Below are 27,339 nucleotides of genomic sequence, written 5' to 3' on the forward strand. Positions count from 1 at the left end.
TGTTAAAATTTGAAATTGATGAAAACAGAGGACTCTACACACCTCTGACCTCCCCATAGTTCATATAATCCATACCCTATTCTCTCTTACCCTTTGAATTGATGCCTTTTTTTTGTCCCCCAGCTGTCAAAAATTCATCCCCATTATAATATATGTGCAATATATTAAACAAATACGAAGAGCATTAAATCTGCATGCCCCACCCCTCACCTTCACCCCATGTATTCGGATAGATATCAAAGGGGTTGCAATCTGATTCTTTTCCCACAACTATCACACCAAAACACAGTCATAAACGTGGTTTGACTCTCCTACATTTTAAAATTACAATTCAAAAAGAAATCTTGCAAGCCTTTCCACACTACAAATACCCCCCCATCTAATATTGAGCTAGCTATACTCTACACATTTAATTCTCTCTCCCTCTCTCTTTTCTAAGTCACAAAATATTGTCTTAGTTTTCATTTGAAGCTCAAACATTAACACCATGGCAGATGTTCTGAGTGAAGAACAGATTAGTGAGATCAAAGAAGCCTTTGGCTTGTTTGACAAAGATGGAGATGGTGAGCAAGCTTTCCCCTTAATTTAAGCACTACCTATGATTTTTCTCCTTTTCATGTTTAATTGAAATTAATCCTTCTCTTTTGTGGTTGTGCCAATGTCCCTCATGCTTCATCATTCACTTAAGAAAAGATAACTATTCATTTACCAAATTCATATATTACATTTTCTACAACATTATTTTCTTTTTTTTCGTCCTTCACATCAATATTTTATTTCATTTTTACGGATAAAAAAATCTTTTTTCATTCTCTCTTTTCTATTTATTTCTGTATTTCTTGTACAACTTCTTTTGTATATTTCTGTTCAAATGCAATTTTCCATTTCAGAAATATAATAATGATTATAAATTATATTTGATATGTTATTACACACATAATGGCTATGTTATTAGGTATAATTTGTCTGTATGACCAATAGGGTGCATTACTGTGGAAGAATTGGCCACGGTTATCCGGTCATTGGATCAGAACCCCACAGAAGAAGAGCTCCAAGACATGATAAACGAGGTAGATGCAGATGGTAATGGAACCATTGAATTTGTTGAGTTTTTGAACTTAATGGCCAAGAAAATGAAGGTAAGTTATGCTCTTAATTAATTTCTCTCATTATATACATTATATATTTATTTACTAAATTTCCAAAGCATTAATATTGCATTTTTGCAAAGATTAATATCCTTCTCATTATACAACAGCCAGAGACTAAGTTCAGTTCTGTTCTCTTTCTTGTTTAGGAAACTGATGAAGAGGAAGATCTCAAAGAGGCTTTCAAGGTGTTTGACAAGGATCAAAATGGCTACATTTCAGCAAGTGAGGTATGTTATATAAACTTTTAATTCTTTCTATTCACTTTCTATTGTATTTTTCTTTCTCTGATGGCAATGACCAATCAAAGTATTAATGATTTCTGACAAAGTAAGGTTTCTTCAAACTTGAACAAAAAGCAAGTAGGGTCAAGATGTTGCAAAGTGCAAAGTAGATTACAACTCTTGAATCTTCCCTTTTGTATTATTTTTAATATTTTTTCTATAAATGGTGCGTTCACTTTTCTGGCTACGTGTAATAGAGGCTGCACATGCAATTTTTTTCTTATAAAATTTCTACTTCAACTTTCAACCGGTCTTAGTCAAATTTCTTCCTTGAATTATTGATATGTATGTGTTGTCGCCTTTTTATTTGGAATTAATTTATACAACATGACTTCTTTGTTTTAGGATTGAGATAATTCATATAGTTGAAATTTAACCATATATTAGCACTTTTTTCTTATATGCATGACTGAATGAATAACAGAATAATTAATGATTAAATGGATTAAAGAGTATTTAATATGTATAAAATGTTTATATATTTAGTTTAAAGTATAACCTTATTTAATATGAAATATTGTCAAAGTGATTTTAAATAAGTTAGAAGTGTAGTATTCTTTTTAAAGATCAAATCTAGATATTCTAAATAAAGATTATATGAAAAAGAAAATTGAAATTTATAAAATATTAATATTTTTTTTTTAAAAAAAACATCAATAATTCTAGAACAAAAAGTAATAAAAATATATTAAACTATCTATGCATCGTTTTAATAATACAACCTTTGCCATAATTGTATATAAAAAATGGAATGAAATTGTATGGTGAGAGGAGAGGATATCATGTACATAAATTCATATATGTCAAAGAAAAAGGTACATTAATTTCACATGCACATTCAGGACAGTACTTTGTACCTTTCCGCATCCTATGACTAATAGCTGTTTGGTTTTAAAAAAATGTCTTGGGGTTTGACATTTGAAAATAAGAGGAAGAGAATCTTGCTTTTCAGTTTAATTTTCACTCTCTCTTAATTTATTAGTATTAACTTTTTTTATAGTACTAACTAATAACTACATATATGCTAAAAAACATGCACATGTGCCTAAATATTAAAATCTTTCCGTGTTATGCAGTTGAGACACGTTATGATCAATCTGGGTGAAAAACTAACTGATGAGGAGGTGGAGCAGATGATTGAAGAAGCAGATTTGGATGGTGATGGTCAAGTTAATTATGATGAATTTGTCAAGATGATGATGACTATTGGATGAAATTTTCAAACAACAAATTTATTGTTCGAATTCGATCATTTGGGCCCCAATCTCATTCACTCGCATGAAATAATAAGTCTTCCAATCAATTTTTGGTGTATTTTACTTGTAGCACATGATATGAATGACCAATGTATTAGAGTGACATCTCAGCCAATTTGATTTGTTCAAACTCCAACCCATAATTATTCTTTCAGTTTTAGTTTAGCATTCCTTATGTTTTAAAATTAATTAGAGGGAATTTATTCAAGAACTTCTGAAATTAGACTCTTTTTTGAAAGATTAATGTATGCTACAATTTATTCTTTCTCTTGTGAACATGGTATTGCTACAATTTATTTATATCATTCAGAAAAATAAAAAACAGCACAAGAATTAAACAAAAGAGACTTCTATTGCGTCCAGAAGAAGATCCTCTCATATAACAGTTTTGTCGTGGCCTCGAGAGCCTGTTCAATAGAATACCCAAGGAAACCTACGTATAGGCTTAGAGAATACCAAGTGTAGGAATTTTGAGGAGATTTTAAGAAAGAAAGAATATGACAATTGATGCTTGTGTTAGTGAAAATCTTATAAGTGTAAAGATTGAATATAATCGAAGATTGTGATGAATCAATATAAATTTTGTGTATATTTTATTCTTTTTATTATTTTTTATTTGTTATTCCTACCTTTTTATTTTGAGAAATTTGGTGTTAAAAATATTATATATATCTTTAATGTAAAATCTTTACAAATTAATTTTCTCAAACTATATTCAAAGTTTAGAAATTATTCACATGCATAAAAGATAAAAACAAATTCTTCCTATCCCGAGGGTAAAAATTTATATTACCCATAACGCTATATTTATTAAAAATATCATTAGTGTCCACTAACATGATTTTCAATAAAAAAAAAAAGTTATTGGTTCCATAATCAATATCATTAGTGTCCACTAACGTTAATATATATTTGTCTTTAATTAAAAAAACTTATCACTTTTAACTATTATACTGCGCTTTGCACGAAAATAAATTTTCACTAAGATCTTTTATTTAAAATTAATATAGCATTGTTTAGCTTCTCTTTTCACTTTCATAATAATTACTTTAAAGTCTTACTCATTATAATTTCCTATTGATATAATTGACAATGTAATATAATAATAATAATAATAACAATAAACTCCTTTTATAAAAGCAAAAAGGGAGTAGTTATTTTTAACTTAGTAAAAGAGGTAGCTTTCAACTCCCTCCCCCACCCACCCCCCGGCTTTCTCTTCCTCACTCTTGTCTACTCCCTTCTTTCTCTCTTCCACATTTCTCCCTCTCTTTCCTTGATCTTTCTCAAGTTATCATCTCTTTTAAGTTAAAAAAAATTATAAAAAAGAAAATATTTTACTTTTAAAACTCTACAACTAGTGAACGTTTAATTTAAAAAAAAGTTACCAAGCATAGCATAATTGCATGATACATTATATTTATGAAAATCCATTGTGGGTTTTTTAGCATATCTCACATTTCAGAGGGGGCATTTTATTTTTGAATGGGAACACTTACAGCTGATGCTCATAGACTTTGACCTAAAAATCAATGGTTGGGTTGGAGTTGGACCATGTGATTTATCATCAGAAATTTTATGGTAGGATTTTTGTCATTTTCTTGACTTATAACAACAGTGGACTCATCCTTATGGTGTAGGACATAAACAACTAAACAAGTCCCCTTCATATTAGTTGTTACACTAACTTTATGTTTACACACTCCCAAAAAAATAATGCGTACAAGTCATAATAGGTGGTTAAATATAGTCCCAGTTGAACTATAGAGAGCTTGCAATTAGCTGTCTTGAGGGCATGAAGCCGGTGACACCTGAACATTGTTAATATGTTTAGTGTTCTCATGTGTCATTAACAGCTGAGGCCACTGCAAATCTGACACCTTGTTGCATATGGATATGGACCCTTAGTATGACGTAAACCCTGCTTTCTTATAAAAAGTTTAAGTTTATGAATTTAGATATCAACCATTAAGTGACACCTACCGTCAGTGAATAAAGAACAGTATGTTGGACTAGTAGAAGCAGTGCAAACATGTGACAGACAATTGAACTCCATTAATTAGTTTCTATAAGCGTGTGGCTTTGATCTCTTAAACCCTTATTTTGTGGATCGGGTTTATACTTGCTTAAATGTTTTCACTAATGAACATATGAATTATCTAGGAAAAGATGCATGGTTTAAGGAGGAGAGAGCACAATACTTAGGAACCTAGCTTAACTATACATTATTGCTCGGGTGAAACTTCTATGCTTTGCTCCCTGCCTCTTTCTTTTTCAGTTTCGCAGGTTTAATCCAAAAAGAAAATTGTCTTCTTTTTAAATAAGAGTTTAATTTTATATATTTTTTGTATAAAACTAATAGGAAATTATCTTAGATATGCTTTTTTTAAAGTAATTATTACAAAATTACATGATAAATCATGATTGGTTGTCAGTCCAAACAACTTTTACATTATGAATATATTTTAATCAAATAAATTTATAATTTATAAAATCTCAAGTCATGCAGTAAATACATCAACATTCTCTATACTTTGATACAATGTTATAAAAATAAGATTGCTCATTGACCTAAGTGAGTGAGACATTAGGTTGATGAGTCGTTAAATTAGTAAGTTAATAATCACACAAATCGATACATATATATCAACATAAAATATAAGTAATTCGGTCATAATTTTAATAATTAATTATGATAATTTCGTGATAGGTTGATTCATAAAATAATTTTTAGATCCTTTTGGTTCAATTTTTGGATGTATCATATTTTTTTTTTTGCATTTTCATTAAATTTTATATTTTAAAAATAATTAATATTTGTTTAACTAGTTCAATCAAATTGGTTCATTGGTTAAACAAGATTGATTTACTGATTCAACTATAGAACTTACCAATCAATCTGAGTCAACCACATGATCAATCCAACAAGAGATTGAAACCGGTCAATCGAATCCTTTTTTTATTAAAAAAATTATGCTTCAATATGTGTTTTTTTAGTAGAAATTTCAGATTGTACATCTTTTACTTAAGTGTTCATAAATAAATTATACTAAGAGTGAATTTCAAAATACAACGCAATTGAGAAGAAGAATAAGAAATGGATAAGATTATACATCTTTGGGTATATTGTATTGACTACCCTGCTGGCATCATATATCATGAAGAGGCTAGGAGGGAAAATGTTGGTGGTAAGTTACTGGGATTCTTCTACTAGTTTAATTTTGATTAAGGATGTCAGGGATTTCAATTTTGAGATTCATCGGTTGTAATGGAGGATAATGCTAGTCCCCTAGTAGTATGAATCATAGCAGAACCTGTTTTGTGATGTTCGTTATTTTGTTTGCAAAACCAAGTTGGTAACTATTACTTTTTTTCTTTCTTTATCATTAGTTTTCCTATATGTACTGGCAAAGTTGTTTTCAATGGTAAGAACTTTGATTAGAATGTGGGATCATAGCTATGTTTGAGATGGTGTGGACGAGTTATAGTTTGATATTGCATTTGATAGATTGAATTCTGAAATTAGTTGATTTTGGCTTCACTATTAAAAAAAAAGGTTTTTTACGACACCTAATCTACAAGGTCGAAGTCCTAGCTATTTGTTATTATGTGGGATCATAGCTATGTTTGAGATGGTGTGGACGAGTTATAGTTTGATATTGCATTTGATAGATTGAATTCTGAAATTAGTTAATTTTAGCTTCACTACTAAAAAAAAAGTTTTTTACAACACCTAATCTACAAGGTTGAAACCCTAGCTATTCGTTATTCGTCCTGTTCAAGCAACACACTTCTGATTTCGCGTAAAAAATTCTGATTTCGCATTGAACCGACTGTTGAAGCCCTAGCCTTTTCAACCTCTTCTTCCATTGACATGGACGAAGTCCCGGCTCGAACTTCCCAGTTGGAACTGCCAGTTCTTGAAGAAAGCAGGTTAGTGAGTTACTTACTTAGTGTTTTTAAGCTTCTTTTAGGCTCATTACTTGGAAGAAAGCAGTTGGTCAAAAGAGGTTGTTCATCCTTTTAAGCTTCTTTTAAGGTTCTTTTAATGCTGATGTTTGGTGCTTTAAGCTCTTTATTTAGGTTGTTCATCCTTAAGTTGTAAAATGTCTAACGAGTCTTCTTTAGATCTGATGGTTTTTTCTTTAAGCTTTTACCTTAAACACCTATATATGTAGAAAGTCGTACATTGTTGAGTTGGAAATTTTAGTCTAATTGATTTCGAAGGAAACACCATCATGCCAGTACACAAAGGTAGCTATATTGAAGGAAACTCAACTAGAGTGTTGTATGCTTTAATTTCGTTAAAAAAACAAAAGTAAACTACAAAATTCTCCTCCTAAAATTCAGCACAGCCAAATTATTATTTTTATTTCATACAATATAAAAAGTGAACCTTATTTCCAACGTCCTAACTTAAAAATATAAATGAAGCTCACAATAGTTTGCACTTTGACCCTTAAGGAGTACTGTGTAACAAAGGCAACAAGTCCTTTATTCATTTGATGTTCACTTCAGTAGGAGACAAGCTTTTCCTTGTACTAAATCAAATTCCAGCCTTTGGATCAAGAATTCTGGGCCCCACATGCATTCTTGGTTGATGAAAAGAATTGGATGGTGCAAGTGCAAGCCAAGGAGGGGCAGAAGAATAATGTATGAGTGCACGTAGGCTCTGAGTTTTGAGTGCAAGTTTTTTTATTTTGGCATGTGCTTGTGTGATCTCTGTGTGTGTGTGTGCTTGTGTTGTGGGAGTTTTAGAGAAAGTTGGGAGGCTCCCTAGGTAGATATCTGATACGTTTCTGGGAAGGGGAAATAGAATGAAAGCTAATTCGAAAGCTAAGTAAACTATTCTTACTGGAATACTCTTCTCTCCTCCTTCATTTATTTATTAATGCTTATATAATAGCTTTTGCCTACAAGATATTTTGCTCGAGTTTGTTATAACAGAATTGTGAATTTTAACAGCAGAATGAACACGTGCGGAAATAGAACTAAGGAGCATCTTCTAGAATGGCGTCAATGCTTCACACGAAGTCCTCGAGGTATGTGGGTCTGTGGGTTACTCGTTTGGGCCTGTTAATGCTGTTATTGTTGATACTGGGTTCCTTATTCTGCATAATGCTATCAACACCCACGCCTCCAAAAACAACCTCGTCCTCGAGGTTGTAGGCTGTTTGTAACTCAGGCCAAGCTTCCCAAGACGTGTCTTCAGGGGGTAAACCAGACCATTGGACCAGAACCAAGCGCAAGGGGGGGTCGACGGAAGTATCCCACTTCCAATCCAAAATGGTGAGAGGGCGGACCACAGGATGATGATCCACGGTCAGGGGGGGAAGAGGAGTATCGGTTGAAGGTAACGGGCCCTGATGGAGCTTCAAAAGTGAGACATGGAAAACATTATGGATGCGGGAGGTATCAGGAAGTGCCAGTTTGTAAGCTACGGGGCCTATGCGATCAATGATTTGGTATGGGCCGTAAAAACGCTTAGCAAGTTTGGTGTATGATGGGGTCATCGACTTCTGTCGATAGGGACGGAGGCGGAGGTATACCCAATCACCAACGGAGAAATGGGTATCGCGGCGGTGCTTATCAGCGTTAGCCTTCATAGAAGCCTGGGCTTTAAGGAGGCGTCGTTGGAGTAGGGCATGGAGCTCTGTGCGGTCCGAAAGAAGCGTATCGACTGCATCAATGGAAGAAGAACCAGGAATGTAATCAAGCGTGGTAGGGGGAGGACGGCCGTAAATGACCTCGAATGGGGTGAAACCGGTGCTGGAATGGACTGTGGTATTGTATGACCACTCTGCGAGGTGCAAATAGCGATACCACTGACTGGGTTTGTGGTGGACATAAGCTCTGAGATACTGTTCCAGGGTTCGATTGACGACCTCAGTCTGGCCGTCGGACTGAGGGTGATATGCGGTGGTCATGCGCAATTGCGTACCACTGAGACGGAAAAGTTCCTTCCAAAAGTGGCTGAGGAATAAGGCGTCTCTGTCGGATACAAGGCTCCGAGGGAACCCGTGGAGTTTACAAACGAGGTTGAGGAAGTGGACTGCAACCTGGTGAGCTGTGTGATGGGTGGGTAATGCTCCAAAGTGAGCCCCCTTTGAATATCGGTCAACAACCACCATGATAACTGTATGCCCTTGTGACGGCGGGAGACCAGCGATAAAGTCAATAGACATATCCTCCCATATTCGGGCCGGGATCGGTAAAGGTTGGAGCAGGCCGGAGGGTTTCTTCGTTTCATATTTCGTTTGTTGGCAGACGAGGCAGTGGGATACAAATTGTTGGACATCAGACTTAATGGTTGGCCAATCGAAGCTCTGCCGGAGACGATGGAGTGTTTTGGCAACTCCGGTGTGGCCGCCGAGAGGAGAGGTATGAAATTCCTCGAGTAATGTCGCGGTGAGGGGAGTAGGGAAGGGAATCCATATGCGACCGTCCTTGAAGATGAACCCATTACGGACTGAGAGAGCAGGATGGTCCTCGGGGTTCGTTCCGATAGCCTGGAGTAAGTCACGATAATGATCATCAGCCGCCAATGCCTGTCGGAGGGTGTTCAGGAAGTCACAGTGAGGGACCGTGAGAGAGAGAAGTTCGCCGGTAGGGATACGAGAGAGAGCGTCGGCGACGGTATTAGTGTGGCCGGGTTTATAACGGATAGTATAATCGTACCCCAAAAGCTTCACCAAGTAGGTCTGTTGCTCCGGCGTCTGTATGACTTGTGACATGAGCTCCTTAAGACTCTTATGGTCTGTAAGGATAGTGAAGGAAGCTCCCAGGAGATAATGTCTCCATTTGCGGACCGCAGAGGTAATCGCGTGCAATTCCCTGACATAAGCGGAGGCGCGTTGCAGTCGGGGACATAGCACTTTGCTATAGTAAGCAATCGGGTGATCCTGTTGAACCAGAATAGCTCCGATAGCAACCGCGGAAGCGTCGGTCTCGACGATGAAGGGAATCGTAAAATCAGGGGTGGCCAATACCGGGGCACAAGTCATGTGGGCCTTTAATTGGAGGAAAGCAGAGGTGGCAGCAGGGGACCAAATGAACTGGTCCTTGCGAAGGAGGGTGGTGAGGGGAGCAGCGATATGTGCGTAGCCTTTGATGAATTTTCTATAAAAGCCGGTGAGGCCGAGGAACCCACGGAGGCTGGTGGTGGACGTGGGGGTGGGCCAATCCACCATTGCTTGAATTTTGTCGGGGTCGGGAGCGATGCCGGCGGAAGAAATAATGTGGCCGAGGTAGTTGAGCTTGGATTGGGCGAAGACACATTTGGATTCCTTCAGGTAGAAGTGGTGGGTGGTGAGGGTCGAGAGGACTGTGTCCAAATGAGAGACATGGGAAGGGAGGTCGCTGCTATAGACGAGAATGTCGTCAAAAAATACGGCGACAAATTTCCTCAGATAGGGCCGGAGGGTATCATTCATGGCCGATTGAAAGGTTGAGGGCGCGTTGCAGAGCCCGAAGGGCATAACGCGAAATTCGTAATGGCCCTGGTGTGTGCGGAACGCCGTTTTCGGTATGTCGGAGGTGGCCATGCGGATTTGATGAAAGCCCTGTCGGAGATCAAGCTTCGTGAACCAAGAAGCTTTGCCGAGATCATCAAGAAGCTCGTCCACCGTAGGCATGGGAAATTTGTCCTTCACTGTAATGGAATTCAACGCCCGGTAATCAATACAACAGCGCCAGGAACCATCCTTCTTTTTGACAAGTAAAATTGGGGAAGAAAAAGGACTTTGGCTGGGTTGGATGAGGCCGGAATTGAGCATGGCCGTGATCTGGGATTCAATTTCTGCCTTTTGGTAGTGGGGGTAGCGATAAGGGCGGACATTGACTGGGGACGCAGTAGGAAGGAGAGGTATGTGGTGTTGGATGGTGCGTGGTGGTGGTAGTTGGGTGGGCTCGGAAAAAATGGAGGAATAACGGGTGAGGACAGCGGTTATGGGCTCAGGGAGGGGTTGAGGGTGTTGGTCTGAGGGAAGGGGAGGGGAGTGGGCTGGTAAGGGGGTTATGTGGAAGAGGGCCGAGATGCTATGGGTGTTGGCAAGGCGTTTGAGTTGATGGGCCGAGGCAGGAGAGGGTGAGGGGGGTACATCAGCAAATAATGTGAGTGGGCGGCCCAAATAGGTAAAGGACATGGTTAGGGTTGCGAAGTCTGTGGTGACTGGGCCAAGTAGTTTAAGCCACTGCACCCCTAGGACGATATCGGCGCCGCAGATGGGGAGGTGAAGGAGGTCCAAGGTGAACGGGTGGGTTTTTATGGTGAGGGTGATTTGAGGGGAGACGGTGTCGCAGTCAAGGGTGTGGCCGTTGCCGACCATGACGCGGAGAGGGGTAGTGGAGGCGGTGGGGAGGTGGAGGAAGCGGGCAAGCCGTGTTTGGATGAAGTTGTGTGAACTTCCGCCATCCACGAGGATGATGACACGATGATGGCCAATGGAGCCGTAGAGACGGAACGTTTGTGGGGTAGGGGAGCCTTCCATGGCGTTTAGGCTGATCTGGGAGATGAGGGTAGGATCAGGGTCGGGTTCGGGAAAAGGGTCAGGGGAAAGTATGTCTTCGTCCGCGATGAACAGGTGAAGACGGGACTTGCACCGATGGCCGGGGGACCATTTGTCGTCACAATGGTAACAAAGCCCCTGGTCGCGGCGAACGGCGAGCTCTTCGGCGGAGAGGCGCTTAATCGGAAGCTTCGGGGATGGCAGGGAAGGAGGGGAAGGTGTTTTCGGGGTGAGGGCACCGGGAGGGGGTGACGGGGAAAAGGCCGAGATGGGGTTCGGGGAAGGTGGGTGGGGCGGAGGCCGGGGACCGCGGCGGCGGTCGAGCAACTTGTCTTCCTGAAGCCGAGCAAGTTCTATTGCTTGAGGGAGAGAGATGGGCCGCAATGCCTGGACTTCCCGGCGGAGCTCCGGGACCAATCCTGAAATAAAGCAACTCAGCAAAGAGGATGGAGCGATACCGATGGTGCGGTTAGCCAAGCGTTCGAAGGCGGTGAGGTAATCTGTGACGGAGCCCGTCTGTTGAAGCTTGAACAGGTTCCCTTGGGGGTCATCGTAGAAGGAGGGGGCGAAACGGGATTCCAAGGCTTGCAGCATCGCCGGCCAAGAGGAAAAGAACCCATTCCGATGCATCCACTGATACCAAGAAAGGGCCGGGCCGTCCATATAGAAAGAAGCGATGGTGAGGCGTTCGAGCTCCGGGATACCTTGATAATCAAAGAACTGAGATATTTTAAATATCCAGCCGAGTGGGTCATGGTCGTCGAACCTGGGAACATCGAGCTTGAGGTGATGGTAGCGAGAGGCAGGGGAAGGAGGAATGTGGGCCGTAGGGTTGGGGGAAGGGGTATTGTTGGGTTGCAGGGTGATGGCAGTAAGGCGATCAAAGAGGGATTCGATTTGGGAAGTGAGGGATGAGTGAATACTATCTATCTTGGAATTGAGAGATTGGTGGCCCTGGGAGAGGGAGGTGTGGTTTTCCGAGAGGCGATGGATAGCTTCTTCGAGCTTGTCCGTGGTAGTGAGTCGGGTATGGTGGTCGGGCATGGGGTCGAGGGGCAGGTCGGACCAGTTTGATACGTTTCTGGGAAGGGGAAATAGAATGAAAGCTAATTCGAAAGCTAAGTAAACTATTCTTACTGGAATACTCTTCTCTCCTCCTTCATTTATTTATTAATGCTTATATAATAGCTTTTGCCTACAAGATATTTTGCTCGAGTTTGTTATAACAGAATTGTGAATTTTAACAGCAGAATGAACACGTGCGGAAATAGAACTAAGGAGCATCTTCTAGAATGGCGTCAATGCTTCACACGAAGTCCTCGAGGTATGTGGGTCTGTGGGTTACTCGTTTGGGCCTGTTAATGCTGTTATTGTTGATACTGGGTTCCTTATTCTGCATAATGCTATCAATATCATTCCCTATTTGTCATAGGTCCTTAGCTTTTCCCCCAAAGTTTTTGGTGTAACAGAGGGTAGACTACAAGAATCTCAAAGGCAGCATTAATACCCGGGACCAGAAAAAAGTAAACTATGAATTGTGAAGGACACAAAACTTCCACACCAGGGCAAACTTGGTTACTTAGCTAGCACAACCGTGGTTTACTCTAAAAACAATATAGAGCATGTTTGGAAATTCATTGTAAAATTACATTTGATGCAAAGTCATTTTTCCATCCCTTACTTTTATGCTTATTTTATTTTTATCGGTGAAATTTATATTTGAACGTGTACCACAACATTTTACACTGCAAACCAAAAATGCACATATTTACATAACTATACTACTATAGAGTATATACATTTGCAATTGGTTTGTTGGGGTTAATATTAATGAAATTCAAAGCTCATTATTCTTGGTAATGCACTTATGACTCGTCCTTAATGCATAATTATTTATTTATGAGCAAACTGTGTTCAGAGCAGATTGCAAAGTCTAGTCCATAGCATACGGGAATCTGTGCTGTGAGACATTGGGGTAAATATTAGTGAGGCGTTTCAACTTTCAACATAGGTCAGGTTGCGGCCATCATTTCGATTTGGTCAATCGTCCACTGCCATATAACTTGAAATGTGCGCAAAGGTTAAAAAACAAAGTGCAATGTGTATACCCCTACATAATAGAGAAATATATTTGGCAAGACTAGTATACTATATACTATATGTGTTCAAAAACCACTATTAATTATGTTGTGATTCCAATTTGATATTAAAAGGAATTTTTCAAGCTATTTCCATTCTTTGGAACTAGGCTTTGTAGTTCTATGAACCCCATTTTTGTAGATAATTAAAAAGTGAATTAATATTCACTAAATGAGTTGTAGGCTTGTATTATTGCCATTTATTACCTTTCCCGTTCTTCTTCATTAACTATTAAGGGACTACAAAACAACAAAATATATAATATTTATTTTAACTATATTTAATTATTATTATTATAATAAGATATTTTTACTTCCATTAACTTTTTTTCTTCTTCAATAAGGGAAAAAATGATAAAATATAATATTTATTTTAATTTTATTTATTTATTAGTTCTTTTAGTTTTAAATCTTCTTTCAAGCTAAAAGTTGTTTAATAATTTTATTTATTTATTTAGAATTACAAAGGAAAGGTCCTTCTCCTTGTCAATGTTGCCTCACAATGGTACGTACTAATTAATTAATTATATGCTTTATGTACACACCTTAGTTATCAAGGACTTGGCTTCCAAAAGTTTTAAGAATACTACCTATTTTAACTTGGGTTTGGCAGAGACACGCATGTTTATAAGCATAGTTTAGATTTATTCACACTATTTCCTGCAACTTCTTCTATGCTGCTAGTCAATTAGTTAACTTTAGGAAAGCAGTCCTAGACATCAAAGAAGAGTCCTTTATCAATTTTGAAAAATTCATATAAAATGATATCTCCCTTTCTAATTTCATAAGCATGTTACATGCAGACCAAAATTGTGTAGTTACCAAGCAAACATAATCTTGAATTCAAGTAGGTGCCATATATAGTTCCTTTGGTCGTAGTTAGCTGTAGGGGGATATAATTACAGCAAACTCCATGAACAACAATTGAGTTGGATTCTTGGATAAAAATGGCTGTTCAAAATTCTCTCCAAATAACTAGAAGTGGTACTGGAGGTTATGATGATGATGGGCGTGCCAAGATGACTGGTAAAAATCTCTAGGACCATACCATATCCATTCCATATTCATACACTTGAATTTGAGTCCTTCCACCAATTATACCAGGAACTCTATGAATTGGGAAGTACACCAACACTAGAGATAGAACACCAACACTAATATTGAATTTATTGAGGCAAAGTCCAAGAACGCAAAATTTTAGCAAAGTGCAAGAAAATCATGGGCTTTACTATAACTATTTATGTGAAGTAGGTAGAGAGAAAGTAAAAGCCTGACATGCATCTGCAGGCACTCGTTTTTCTTCAGCCACACGTCTTTACGAGACATACAGTATTTTATTTGAGCGTACTCAACATATGAAGTTTTTAAAAAAAACAAAAAACATGTTATTCTCTAAAGCTATTTAAATTGAATTATTCTTGACCAACAAGTAAATTGAATGAAATTTATGTGATTTTTTAAATAAGATTTTAAATTTGAGTTTTATAGAAAGAGAAAATATGACTGAAAGAGAAAATTCTATTAAACTTGATCAATGATCAATTAGGTTCCTAATAAAGATTAATAATCAGTTTGGATACTACCCATAGTATGTTAAACCCAAAAAAAGTTTACCTATTCTTGTTGCAGAGACAAAAATGAATCTTTCCTAATAAAGATTAATAATGAGTTTGGATACTTAGCACCCATAGTATGCTAAACCCAAAAAAAGTTGACCTATTCTTGTTGCACAGAGACAAAAATGAATCTCAACAATGAGGTTTAATAAGTATAAATATCCAAAGTCATTGTGAAAACAAACAAAAAATGTTACAACATACAATCAAAGGCAGAAAAGTTGCTCTCTCTTCTTTTGTGAAATCTCTCAAACAAAGTAAAATTTGACAAGGAATCACTTCATCTTGAACTTGCATCAGAAAATAACCATGGAAACGAATGATCATAGCTGCTGCAGTGCACTCACAGTTGATTGAACTAACCATGATGCAAATTGCCAATAGATCAAAACTGCACTTTCAGAAAAACAAATTACAAGGTTTTGAATTGCAGTCATAGTCGCGATTTCGTTGCAATCCTTGATGTCGGGGAAGTTGCAGACAAATGTGGCTGATGTGGCTGCAATTGTAGTCACGGAATCTCCAAAACCTTGATGTTGTGGCCACAATTGCGATTGTGGACAGTTTTTTAAAACCTTGATAAATTAGAAACTCACAACACAAAGGAGAAAAGTAAAATAGAATGGTAATTGGTAAGTGTAATTCTCAAGGCACAGTTGCACAACATATGCAGCTGCTGAAGAAGGAAGACCGAGGCTTTCGCTTCTCTTTTCTTTTATGTGAAGTAGATGACACTGCATTCTTTGTGCCAACATGGTTATGTTGTATCTGTGGCATGTTTAGAAGATGAGCTTCTTCCTCTTCTTTCAAGAGTCCAATGAATGGAGCTTTAGATTTCCTAGAGTAACTTCTTTCCATAGTAACTATTTTTTCTTGCACTGGCATTTCTTCAATATGTAACATGCATTGCTCATAGTCATCATGAGGCACTGACTTGATGAGATTTTGACTAGTCTTTTTTGACAAGCTTTTATCTGCAGACATATCCTGATGAAGCAATGGAATCTTATCTGATTCTTCTGCCCTTGCTTCCTTTCTGAGGTTGAGATTGAAGCTTGGTGACTTTTGCATCTGACAAGAGATGGAATTGTCGGGGTTTGATTCAGTACTGAGCCTTGTTACACTGTCCCTTGTTTCATAACCACCATTTGCAAATATAGAATAGATTGAAGATGGTTCAATGGACATGGTAGCTGTTGAAGTTGTTAATTCTGCCCCTGCAGATGAAGCTGCTTTTACATGTTGTAGATGTTCTTCTCGTTTCTCAAATGCTTCATCATCAACCAAGTCCACAGATGGAACTGTTAACTTAGAAGAAACATGGTTGTCAATGGCAAAGTTTTTGGTCTCATTTGCTAGCTTCCAATCTGAGTTTGGCATGCTGGTAGCAGTAAAACTTTGGTCTTGCTTTACGTTGTCCTGATTGTCATCACAGATATGCAACAAAGAGGAATTATATTGCAAGGGAAAAGATTCTTCCTGATTTATAGTTACCAGATCAGAATTGCATTGTTCTGACATTTGTGTCCCATCAAAAGTATTTACCATGACACGTGAAGCTTCTGATTCTTCAATTTTATTCTTGTAACTCTCCCCTTCCTCATGCCTGCAATCAACAACAGTTAACCCTGCAATAAGAGAAACCCTTTTGGCTTCAGGAACCACAAAATGTTTTTGGTCTGAAACAGTGCCACTTTCCTCTGAAGCCTTGTTGTAGTTGTTAACATAAGCATCAACATCAAATGGTACTCCATTCTCAGTGACTTTAGGTTCTTCAACTTGATCACTGGTGGCAAGCTTGCAGGCATTAGAATCAGGTAACATTTTTCTTTCTCCATTGGTATCTCCATTAGACCCTATTGCCATATCACATGTATACACCATGCCAGACTTGTATTCTTTCAATGAGTCTTTCATGCATTGATCTGGCTTGTAATCATGTGAATTCTCCATTGTTGATCCACTTTTGCTCAATATACTTTCTCCATAAAGCACCTCGTAATTTTCCTCATGGTCAAACTTAAGTGGATTATCCACAATGGAAGAGTCAAGAAGTGAGGTTAGGGAATCCTCGGTGGTACAATTTACCTTGGTCAATGAATTACCATTGGTGTTGTCAATACTTGGTGGTGTTCCACAAGTATCTATCACACTGCTCCCAAACTCATTTCTATCCTTACCATCTGACTTGTCAGCACACAGTTTTTTATGGGATTCCATCTCTTTTTCTAAACCATCATCCTTAATCAGCTCAGAATGAGAATTAGTATCTAGAAAATTAACTTCTAGATGCGATTTTGTGCCTTGAAATGATTTTTCAGAGATAAATTTATCTGGCTCCTCATGATCAGAATGTCCACTTAATGATTCTTGAATCTCTATATTATTTGACACATTCACAGGATTTACTGTTAAAACCGTTGTTTCCTCTTCATCTGCTAGAATTCAAAACAAGACAATGAATAAGTCTTAAATTTCCATTGTGTTGACAATCTGATAATTTAGAATCTTAATTTTTAAAATAAAAATCAAATAACGTTTCAACAAGTGGATCTAATCTGGCATTAATCAATTAACAGTGGATAAGGCTACCAAAATATTAACAGAATTGTCCTAACCTTGTTGGATTGAAGCCTCATTATTAAAGTGATGATTATATGTTACTAAAAGGTGTTCTCTGAAACATGTCTCTTCTTGCTTCTCATATTCTTCAGTGCCTTCCAATGAAGAACTTGACAAGCTCTCGGAGTTTCCACCTTCAACTTCAACTAATCCATCATTTGGAGACTTTTCAGGTTGTCTGACTTCAGTTGTTTCATTCCCTATCAAACAGAATTATGGAATTTGGGCTTAGGGCCTAACTCAACTGGCATTAATCAAGTACATGTGGATAAGGCTACCTGGATATTAACAGAATAGTTCTAACCTTGTTGGATTGAAGGCTCATTATTAAGGTGATTATCATATGTTTGTAACAGGTGATCTCTAAAGCATGACTCTTCTTGCTTCTCATATTCTTCAGTGCCTTCCAATGAAGAACTTGGCAAGCTCGCAGAGTGTCCACCTTCAGCTTCAACTGATCCATCATTTGGGGACTTTTCAGGTTGTATGACTTCATTTATTTCGTCCCCTATAAAACATAATCAAAAAGTAATTTTTTATGTAAATTATCATAGAATTTGGGCTTAAGGCCTAAATCAACTAGCAATAATCAAGTGCATGTGGATAAGGCTATCTGAATATTAACAGAATAGTTCTAACCTTGTTGGATTGAAGGCTCATTATTAAGGTGATTATTATATGTTACTAACAGGTGATCTCGAAAGCATGACTCTTCTTGCTTCTCATATTCTTCAGTGCCTTCCAATGAAGAACTTGACAAGCTCTCAGAGTGTCCACCTTCAGCTTCAACTGATCCATCATTTGGAGACTTTTCAGGTTGTATGACTTCAGTTATTTCATCCCCTATAAAACATAATCAAAAGTAATTTTTATGTAAATTATCATAGAATTTGGGCTTAAGGCCTAAATCAACTGGCATTAATCAAGTACATGTGGATAAGGCTATCTGAATATTAACAGAATAGTTCTAACCTTGTTGGATTGAAGGCTCATTATTAAGGTGAATATTATATGTTACTAACAGGTGATCTCTAAAGCATGGCTCTTCTTGCTTCTCATATTCTTTAGTGCCTTCCAATGAAGAACTTGACAAGCTCTCAGAGTGTCCACCTTCAGCTTCAACTGATCCATCATTTGGAGACTTTTCAGGTTGTGTGGCTTCAGTTGTTTCATCCCCTATGAAACAGAACTATAAGTAATTTTTTTATAAAATACTTTTAGAATTCGGGATTAGGGAATTAATCAAGTAAATGTGTCTAAGGCTATCTGAATATTAACAGAATTGTCCTTACCTTGTTGGATTGAAGGTTCATCATTTACGTGATTATTATATGTTACTAACAGTTGTTCTCTCAAGCATGTCTCTTCTTGCTTATCATATTCTTCAGTTCCTTCCAATGAACAACTTGACAAGCTCCCAAAGTTTCCACCTTCAGCTTCAACTGATCCATCATTTGAAGATTTTTCAGGTATGCTGACTTCAGTTGTTTCATCCCCTACAAAACAGAATTATAAGTAATTATTTATAAAATGTTCCTAGAATTTGAGCTTATGGCCCTAACTCAACTGGCATTAATTAAGTAAATGTGGATAAGGCTATCAGAATATTAACAGAATTTTCCTAACCTTGTTGGATTGAAGGTTCATTATTAAGGTGATTGTTATATGTTACTGACAGGTGTTCTCTCAAGCGTGTCTCTTCTTGCTTCTCATATTCTTGAGTTCCTTCCAATGAAGAACTTGACAGGATCTCAGAGTTTCCACCTTGAGCTTCAATAGATTATCATTGGGAGACTTTTCAGGTTGTCTGACTCCAGTTATTTCATTCCCTATGAAATAGAATTTTAAGTAATTTTTTTATAAATTACTCTTAGAATTTGGACTTAGAGTCTAACTCAACTTCACAAAATTAGTTTTTAAAGTGAGGAATGCCGAATCCTTATGGGAACTACATTACTCATAGTCTATGTGAGATCTCAACACACCCTCTCACACCCAAGACCGAATATGTAGGGTGTGGACAAATGAAAGTGGGCTTATAACAATCCCTTCATCCCTAGGAATAGACATCTAGAGCATATACAAATAAGAGTCGTTCAATAACATATTAGGGTAGACTCTGATACCATTTTAGAATTTGGATTTAAGGGAACTAAACCCTACAAAACCAGCTACTAAAGTGAGACTTGTTTAAGCCTTATGAAGACTACCTTGATCATATCTCTACTCTATGTGAGATCTGAGAAATTACTGTTAATTATTTGATATGCATCATTTTGAAAGAAATTACTAACCTGAACCTTCAAAAGAATTTGTAAAATTCAACGGAGCATCAGAAGCTACAATGATAGTTTTTTCTTGAACATATATTCCATTTGCAGCAGGATTTACTACATTCCCATCTTGTTGATCTTCCTGAGGTTTATCATCAAATTCACTTGTTTTATCATTGAAATCCGACCTTGCTGCTATTTGTTGATGATCGACTTTGCTTTCAATTATTTGATGCTTTTGATGATCTGCATGAACATCATCTTCAGGAGCATCTCCTTTCAACAAATCATTTTCAAGTGAACTTGTAGCATAGTCAGAAGCCATTCCTGTAGCTTTCTCTTGAACATCTTCAACTTCAGCAGTTGGATGCATTTTATTTTCCATATTCATGTCACTTTTGCAAGAATCTTCTCCCAACAAATCATTTTCAGGCATGCTTGCTGTACTGCTAGAATTTAGCCCTGTGGCTTCCTCCTGAACATCTTTGGCTTCTTCTGTTGGATTCATTTGCATTTTTTCTTTCTCATAATCTTCATGACTATATTCTTGCAGTGAAACTTTTCCAAGTTCTGTTGTTGCATCTTCAGAAACCAGTCCTTCAGCTTTTTCCTGAACACCTTCAGCTTCAGCTGTTGGAGGCATTTGATTTTCCATATTTACATCACTTGCATGGGTATCTCCCTCCATTGAATCATTTTCAAGCATGCTTGCTGTATGGTTAGAAGCAATCCCTATAGCTTTCTCCTGAGTGTCTTCATCTTTGGCTTCAACTGTTGAAATTGTTTGAGTTTTCTCTTTTTGATCTTCAGCATGACCCTCTTCTTGCCATGTACCTTTCCCAAGTTCATTTGTTATATCATTGGAAGCTTCTGAAGCTTTTTCCATTACATCATTGGCTTTAGATGTTGGTACATTCTGAATTTCTTCCTTGGCATTGTCTTCATGAATATCTTGTGACATCCCATCTGCAACTTCACTGGTATCTTCTCGGAAAGTCTTTTTCTCGGCTTCACTTATGTTATCTTCCTCTGCAAAATTGCAAATGAAATTAAAAATAGGGAGGGAAAAGTAGGAAAAGTAGAACTCTACCTAACTAAATTTTCTTCAGCATTCCAATAGTAACGTTTACCTTTGGTAGCAGATGTGTTGTTATTTCCCATTTCGTTGCCCATGCTCAGCTTTCCAAATCCTGCAATATAACACCAATGTAAAGAGATTATGCTATAATTCCCACACTATTGATTTGCTTATAATAGAACAAGATATATCAATGGAAAGGCTTCAAGCTCAAAATCTCCAAGAACAGCAATGCTATGCCATACCATGATAGTGATGCTGATGATGATGCTCACATGCTCCTAGCTTTAGACATTTGAGGACAGGTTGATTTCTGTGACTTTGCCAGAGTGTTTATACTAGATTCAAACAGCCAGTAACATCGTATTACTTACTCCATATGCCTCAATTTGGGTCATATGTCTGCCTAATAAGCATATCCTTGAAGTAGTTGAACATATATAATACATCATCTCTTTTTCTTCTACTAACTTAGACCATGATTGCTTCATAATCTAAGATAATGTGACCAAATAATGTTCACTTTCGGTGAGTCCATGATTATTAAGTTGCCTTACCCTATCACTGGCCTATGCATATGAATAAGCTTTAAAAGATGTTCTTAAAGTATTGTTATGGAGGAATCCATGATGATTTGGCTTAACCCTCCTAATAGAAATTTTCAAACACAGACTTGAAGAGTGAGGGCGTTACAATTTAATAATAGTCATTACTCCTATGCTGCTTGTTGTTATGCTTTTGGGAATACATATTCAGCCTCAAACGGCTTTCCATGTGTTTTAGAAAACTTTCCAAGTGTTTTTGCTTTTCTAAAGTAATGAGTTAAGGGTTATGTTGCACTGTCTGAAATGACTACCATGGACAAAAGGACCCAATGAACCATATATCAGACAGGTAGGCACTGGGGACATGTCCTTTAACAATTGCCAAGAGTGAGGCTCACATAGCCATTGTCTATATATTTTTACATTTCTAAAGAGAATGGTGCGACGATCATGATTAGGCTTAAGAAGTAGGGTCTGTTGTTTCTTCAATTTTTTTGGTACTTAAAGTTTATTCTTTGTATGCAAGGTGGCTTGGGAAACACGTACCACAATTTTTAGCATTGGACTCACATTTTGTGTGCATTATTTTTCGGTACTTCCTACTTTTCTATGTGATAAGAAGTTGACAACTCAGACCTCTCTTGGAAAGGAACATAAAGAAAAGTTTATGGCTTTTGTGAAACGAGTGATATTTATATATGACATCGCTTGTGTTGATTGCCATCTTATTTAACTAACTTTTATCTAAAATAAAATATCCTTTAATCAAATTAATTATTTAAAGAAATGATATAAAATTAATTAAAAGAAACAAGAGCGATAAGATTAAAGCAAAAAAAAAAAACTAATTCTCCATGTCAATTAGTATACGATAAATACATAGCAATCATTCCTAGTAACAAGCTCCGTAGCTGCAGAAAAATTAGCATTCAGCAGCATAGCACCAACACTTTCTTAAAATATCTTATAATAACATCACAAAACAAGAAATTAATTAACACTTAAAAATTATCAACCATTGATGAGAAAGTGGACACCTGCAAAAGAAATCATAAATTCGTTAAAATCGGTGCTTGATTGAGAAATTGCTTATTGGGAAAAATAATTATTATATTTTCTGAAAAACTCTTCTAAGAAATTGATCAAAATAAGAAGAAAAAAAACAAATACACACGCACATTAAAGGTTAAGAAGCTTCACTTTTTTTTTTCAAATCAAATAAAAATGAAGGAAAAAACAATAAGACTGCAGAACATCCAAATTACCAATGCCTCTTCCTCCGAACGGCTTGATGATAACCAGCATGGCAATGTATCCTCTAAAAGTGTTACGGTGTTCCCCCATCTTACATAGTATCTTATCTATCTTTTCTTTCTGTTTTCAAAATAAAATATATAATCTCTAATTTCTGAGGGGTAGATTATTTCTTTTTTCAAATTTATTTTGATGTGTTAATCATATTGTGTCTTAAAAACATATATAATCTCTTTTTTTTCTTTTAGCTTTTGTTTGGTAAGCTTTTGTAAATTTTCGATGAGATTTGTAAGTTGAGTAATGTCTAAAAAAAAATTAAGAATTTATCAGAAAATTAAAATTCAAACATTTTAACAATTTAAAAGATGAAATAAGTGTGAATTATCGATTCCAATAAATATCTATTTTTCTCATTTTTAAGCTTTTTTTCTTCATTTGATGTATCCTATATTTATCTTTATAATGCGTAAAAAGTAGGATCATTTAAATTATTTAAATTTTCAAATAACATATTTATGTATTAATTCAAATAACACCAGAGTAATTTCAGCTTGGCCAGCAATATCAAGTTTGAGTTTTAAGCATCAAGTATATAGTAATTGCATTAAATACCTGTGTAGAAAATTTTGCCTTTAATAATGATTTCTACAAAAAAAAATATTTAAACTATAATCTTATCTTCTTATCTTATTTTATATATAAAAGTAATGTACACTGGTATAATATTTTTCCGCTCAAAACTGGGTAATTTGGTTTATCTACTTTCATTTCTTATACATACAAACCAAAATAATAAAAAATATCATTCCTCAAACACAATTTATCACGTGTGATCATGAGCAGACAATAATTTCATTTTCTCATCTCTTTTCATTTTCATTCTCTGATGTCTTTTCATCTTTTCATATTTATGTTAATTTTTAACAACTACTTTTTGCCTTTGAAAAATAAATAGCAATCAAAGTGCATTATTATTTAATAAATTAAACAAAATATGATTCATAGTGTATGCTAAATTGCTAAGAGCTTAGATATATTTTCAGTCGACATGAATTTATTAAATGACATGAACATTTGTTTTTTTATAAAAAAAAAAATTGGCAAATAGTTTCTTCACTAAAAACACTCTCTATCCCCCTCTAAATTTTGAACGGGTGTTGCTAGGTGCATCCAGTATTATTGTTGGTACACCAAGCATTTTTTTAAAATACCAAAACTGTCCCTGCATTTTTTTTTTACATTTGTGATAGATGTGCGTGAGGATGGTCCGTAAATCGTACGGATCAAGTTGATCTGTAAGGTTGATACGGATCAAGTTGATCCGTATGTTGATATTAAGCATACGGATCAACTTAATCCGTAAAACTTTTACAGATCAAGTTGATCCGTAAAAGACTTATGAATCAAGTTGACCCGTAAGACTTCTATAGATCAAGTTGATCTATAAAAGGCTTACGAATCAAGTAGATTCATAAGTCTTTTACGGATCAACTTAAAAGACTTACGGATTAAGATTATTTTTGTCATTTCATCTTAAATGTTGGGTGCACCTAGCAACACCCATTTTGAACACACAGAACCATCATAGATAGCTTACTTTTTTACTTCAAAAAAAAAATCTTAGCAACAAAAAGAACGTGAATTTTTGTGTCAACGAATAACAGCTGGGCCTTGTTAACATATTCCTGAAGCCCAGCCCAATGAGAGAGAAAATAAGTATAGAAAAGCAAACCCTAATGTGTAGTGGCAGACGCAGACGCCGTGACTAGACACTCATCTCACTCGCGCCATCTTAGGGTTTCTCCTTTTGTTTCGCAACATGGTTGCCGCTAAGAAAACTGTAAGCCCTCTCTGCTGCTAACTAGCATTGTTGTTGTTGTTCTGTGTTCATGGTTCCAATTGCTTTCAGATTTAGGGTTTTCAATTTGAATGTTTTTTTTTATTTAAAAAATGCAGAAGAAGACCCATGAGAGCATCAACAACAGGCTCGCTCTTGTCATGAAGAGTGGCAAATTCACCCTCGGTTACAAGACCGTTCTCAAATCTCTTAGGAACTCCAAAGGTATCGGTTGATTTTGTTTTATGTTGTTTCTGAATTCAATTTATTACTAATCTCTATGAATGTTGTAATTTTGTTTTTAATTAATGCGGATATAAAAAAAATATTATTGTTTCGTTGCAGGAAAATTGATTATCATTGCTAACAACTGCCCCCCTTTGAGAAAGTCAGAGATTGAATACTATGCTATGTTGGCAAAGGTTGGAGTTCATCATTACAATGGGAGTAAGTTCTTAATCTTATGCTTTTCTTTCATTCTTATTCTTTTTTAATGTTAATATGAATTATATGATATGTGGAAAAATCTTCAGTTTCTGATTTATTTTATAGTTTTTGTAATCTGCCCCGCATGCATTTAACTCGGTTTCAGAGAAAGCAACATAATGCTTGAGTCAGTCATATGACTTGAATGTCCTGGATTAAAACCTGTAAACTGGTTTACTTGAACTTGGATTTTAAGCATTTGGTGATTAATTTCCTTTGTTGACGAATTTATATGATCTGCATTTATATTTTATTGTAGCTGATGCAAGTTTATAGCTATTAGTATTTTGATGGTTACACATGCAATATTGGTTGCTGAACTTGTATAAATTATTGCACTAACAAATGGATTGTATTTTAACTTATTGATGATAATTGTTGTGGGCTATATGATATCTTGTAGAAATTGTCATTTGACAACTTGTAGAAATTGTCATTTGACAGTTTTCAATGTTTTGGAATAATTCTGTCTCATTAACAAAATATTTGTTGTTTATAGACAATGTGGATTTGGGCACTGCATGTGGAAAATATTACAGAGTGTGCTGCCTTAGCATTATTGATCCTGGTATCTGATGCCTCCTTTCCTATTTCAATATTAGAAACTAGTTGTTTTGCATTTGTTTTTCTAATGCCTTTTTTTTTCTCTATTGTCTGTTTTCAGGTGATTCTGATATCATCAAGACACTGCCTGGCGACCAGTAAAGTAGTATTGAAGTTCCTTGCTTGATATTTTCTATTTTTAGTTGATTCCAGACATTGTTGAAAGAATATCTGATTAAGTTCTAGACTTTGGTGTAAGGTGCATGGTTTTTGGGTATTCTAGCTGAGCATCAAGTGTTTTTGACCTTGCAAATTTTTTCATGATGTTTCATTATGCCAATTTCTATAGAGATGATATAATTATAGTTTGATCACACGCTTGCTGTTAACAGCAAGCCCGTGTTATCCACTTTCGCTCGCAAATAGTTGTTGACATTGAATTTGCATGGTAAACCCCATAACTAAGAGCTTTAAATGGGTGGAAATTTTTTATATTCTGGAAAGCTTCTAGGCATGTCCATGAATTTGAAACAAGACTGTCATCCATGTATCTTGATGCAAATGGAAAAATCGAAAAGTCATACCTTGAAGGAGATTCCCTTTCTATTTTTTTGAAAATAAAACTTTGTTCAACTTAGTATTATAGTTTCGTAGTGGTGTCTGCAAATTTGGCATCAAGTCATTTGAGTGGTAGTTCTCATTTTGGGTTGTAAGGTTCAGCTAGCAAAATCAGATGTAGTTTTTGAAGTGGTGAATCATTGAAAGACTCCCGAGTTTTAAATCCTCAAAGCTTGTTAAAGAACGACGTAATCATTAATCACTAGTTGGTAATAATCACTAGAGTTATTTATGCATTAAAGACTATAGCAACAAAAAGAAAGTCGTATTCCCCAGTCAGAAAAAAAATGGTATTTGCTCGAGTCATACGATCAAGTCTCGTTACTTCAGATATAAATATAAGGAGAATATCCAACAATGGTATGAAATTATGTCGTATACCTTTTCTTCAATATGGATTTAAGCACCCAGCCTTCTAAGAAAGTATATAGATGGTTTGCTAGAAGATGAAAGGAAAATTAAATTTGTGTTTATGATACAAGAAAAACAGGCTGAATGAAAGTTTCTCAAGGGATGAGAACTGAAAAAAGAAAGATATTTCATCTTAAATTATGTTCTCTTAACACAATTAGTTTTATGTACATTATAAAGTTTTGTCACGTTCAACGGTTCATAACCAAACGGTTTTTTTTTTTTCTCTAACAGCTTCATTTTGCTGAAGCTGCTCTAATGTTTTTCACAATTTCAATTTCCAAACCTACCAATGACAAGTACAATTTTTTTTCTTTCTAGATACATTGATTTATATTATCCTTTTGTTCTGGAAATAGAAGAAAAGAATTAAGTGAATGACTGACTGTTGTTAAGCAGCAATGCAGCATATAAGCGAATAACTACAAGATCTCTATCAACTCAAAATCGATACCTCTGGCCAATTAGAAGCATCAAGCAACCACTCTTAGACTTGATGTAATTGTAGCAGATAGGTGAGAGGAAAAACTAACAGCAACAAATAATGCAATCTTCCTATAACCAGCAATAATCTAATCAAAATTGCCATTTGCCAACACACACAGGTACAATTAAGCTCAAACTTCACTTAGAATGGATTATAATACTTCAATTTGCAAACTGCAATGAGGCAATCAACCTAAACATGTTTACAAAACTGCAGAAGAACTGAAACTCAATTGA

General features: G+C 36.2%; 3 protein-coding genes across 4 annotated transcripts; 2 read left to right on the top strand and 1 right to left on the bottom strand.

The window, feature by feature from the left end:
* The first annotated feature begins 419 nt into the window (after nt 1-419).
* Nucleotides 420-3,031, top strand: SCAM-5 (calmodulin). The gene is given in 4 exon segments (NM_001251325.1): nt 420-563; nt 982-1,139; nt 1,298-1,378; nt 2,509-3,031. Coding segments are annotated over 4 exon segments (453 nt in total). The 5' UTR covers nt 420-487; the 3' UTR covers nt 2,647-3,031.
* Nucleotides 3,032-14,991: 11,960 nt separating this feature from the next.
* On the bottom strand, nt 14,992-22,053 carry LOC102665309 (uncharacterized). Of its 2 annotated transcripts, none has more exons than XM_006574438.4 (9): nt 21,168-22,053; nt 20,975-21,034; nt 19,866-20,873; nt 18,864-19,067; nt 18,544-18,747; nt 18,211-18,414; nt 17,876-18,079; nt 17,568-17,771; nt 14,992-17,387 (listed from the first exon to the last, which is right to left on the bottom strand). In XM_006574438.4, the coding sequence occupies exons 2-9, from the start codon at nt 21,015-21,017 to the stop codon at nt 15,595-15,597; spliced, it is 3,864 nt and encodes a 1,287-aa protein (XP_006574501.1). In that variant the 5' UTR covers nt 21,018-21,034; nt 21,168-22,053; the 3' UTR covers nt 14,992-15,594. The 2 variants fall into 2 exon arrangements, with proteins under 2 accessions (XP_006574501.1, XP_014619484.1); XM_014763998.3 differs by having other exon boundaries at nt 14,992-17,384; nt 21,168-22,052.
* Nucleotides 22,054-24,461: 2,408 nt separating this feature from the next.
* LOC100776662 (60S ribosomal protein L30-like) lies at nt 24,462-26,371 on the top strand. The gene is made up of 5 exons (NM_001255815.3): nt 24,462-24,561; nt 24,678-24,783; nt 24,904-25,005; nt 25,544-25,612; nt 25,709-26,371. The coding sequence occupies exons 1-5, from the start codon at nt 24,541-24,543 to the stop codon at nt 25,747-25,749; spliced, it is 339 nt and encodes a 112-aa protein (NP_001242744.2). The 5' UTR covers nt 24,462-24,540; the 3' UTR covers nt 25,750-26,371.
* The last annotated feature ends 968 nt before the right edge of the window (nt 26,372-27,339 follow it).

The sequence above is a fragment of the Glycine max genome, chromosome 2 (genome assembly GCF_000004515.6).
Source record: "Glycine max cultivar Williams 82 chromosome 2, Glycine_max_v4.0, whole genome shotgun sequence".
NCBI lineage: Eukaryota > Viridiplantae > Streptophyta > Magnoliopsida > Fabales > Fabaceae > Glycine > Glycine max.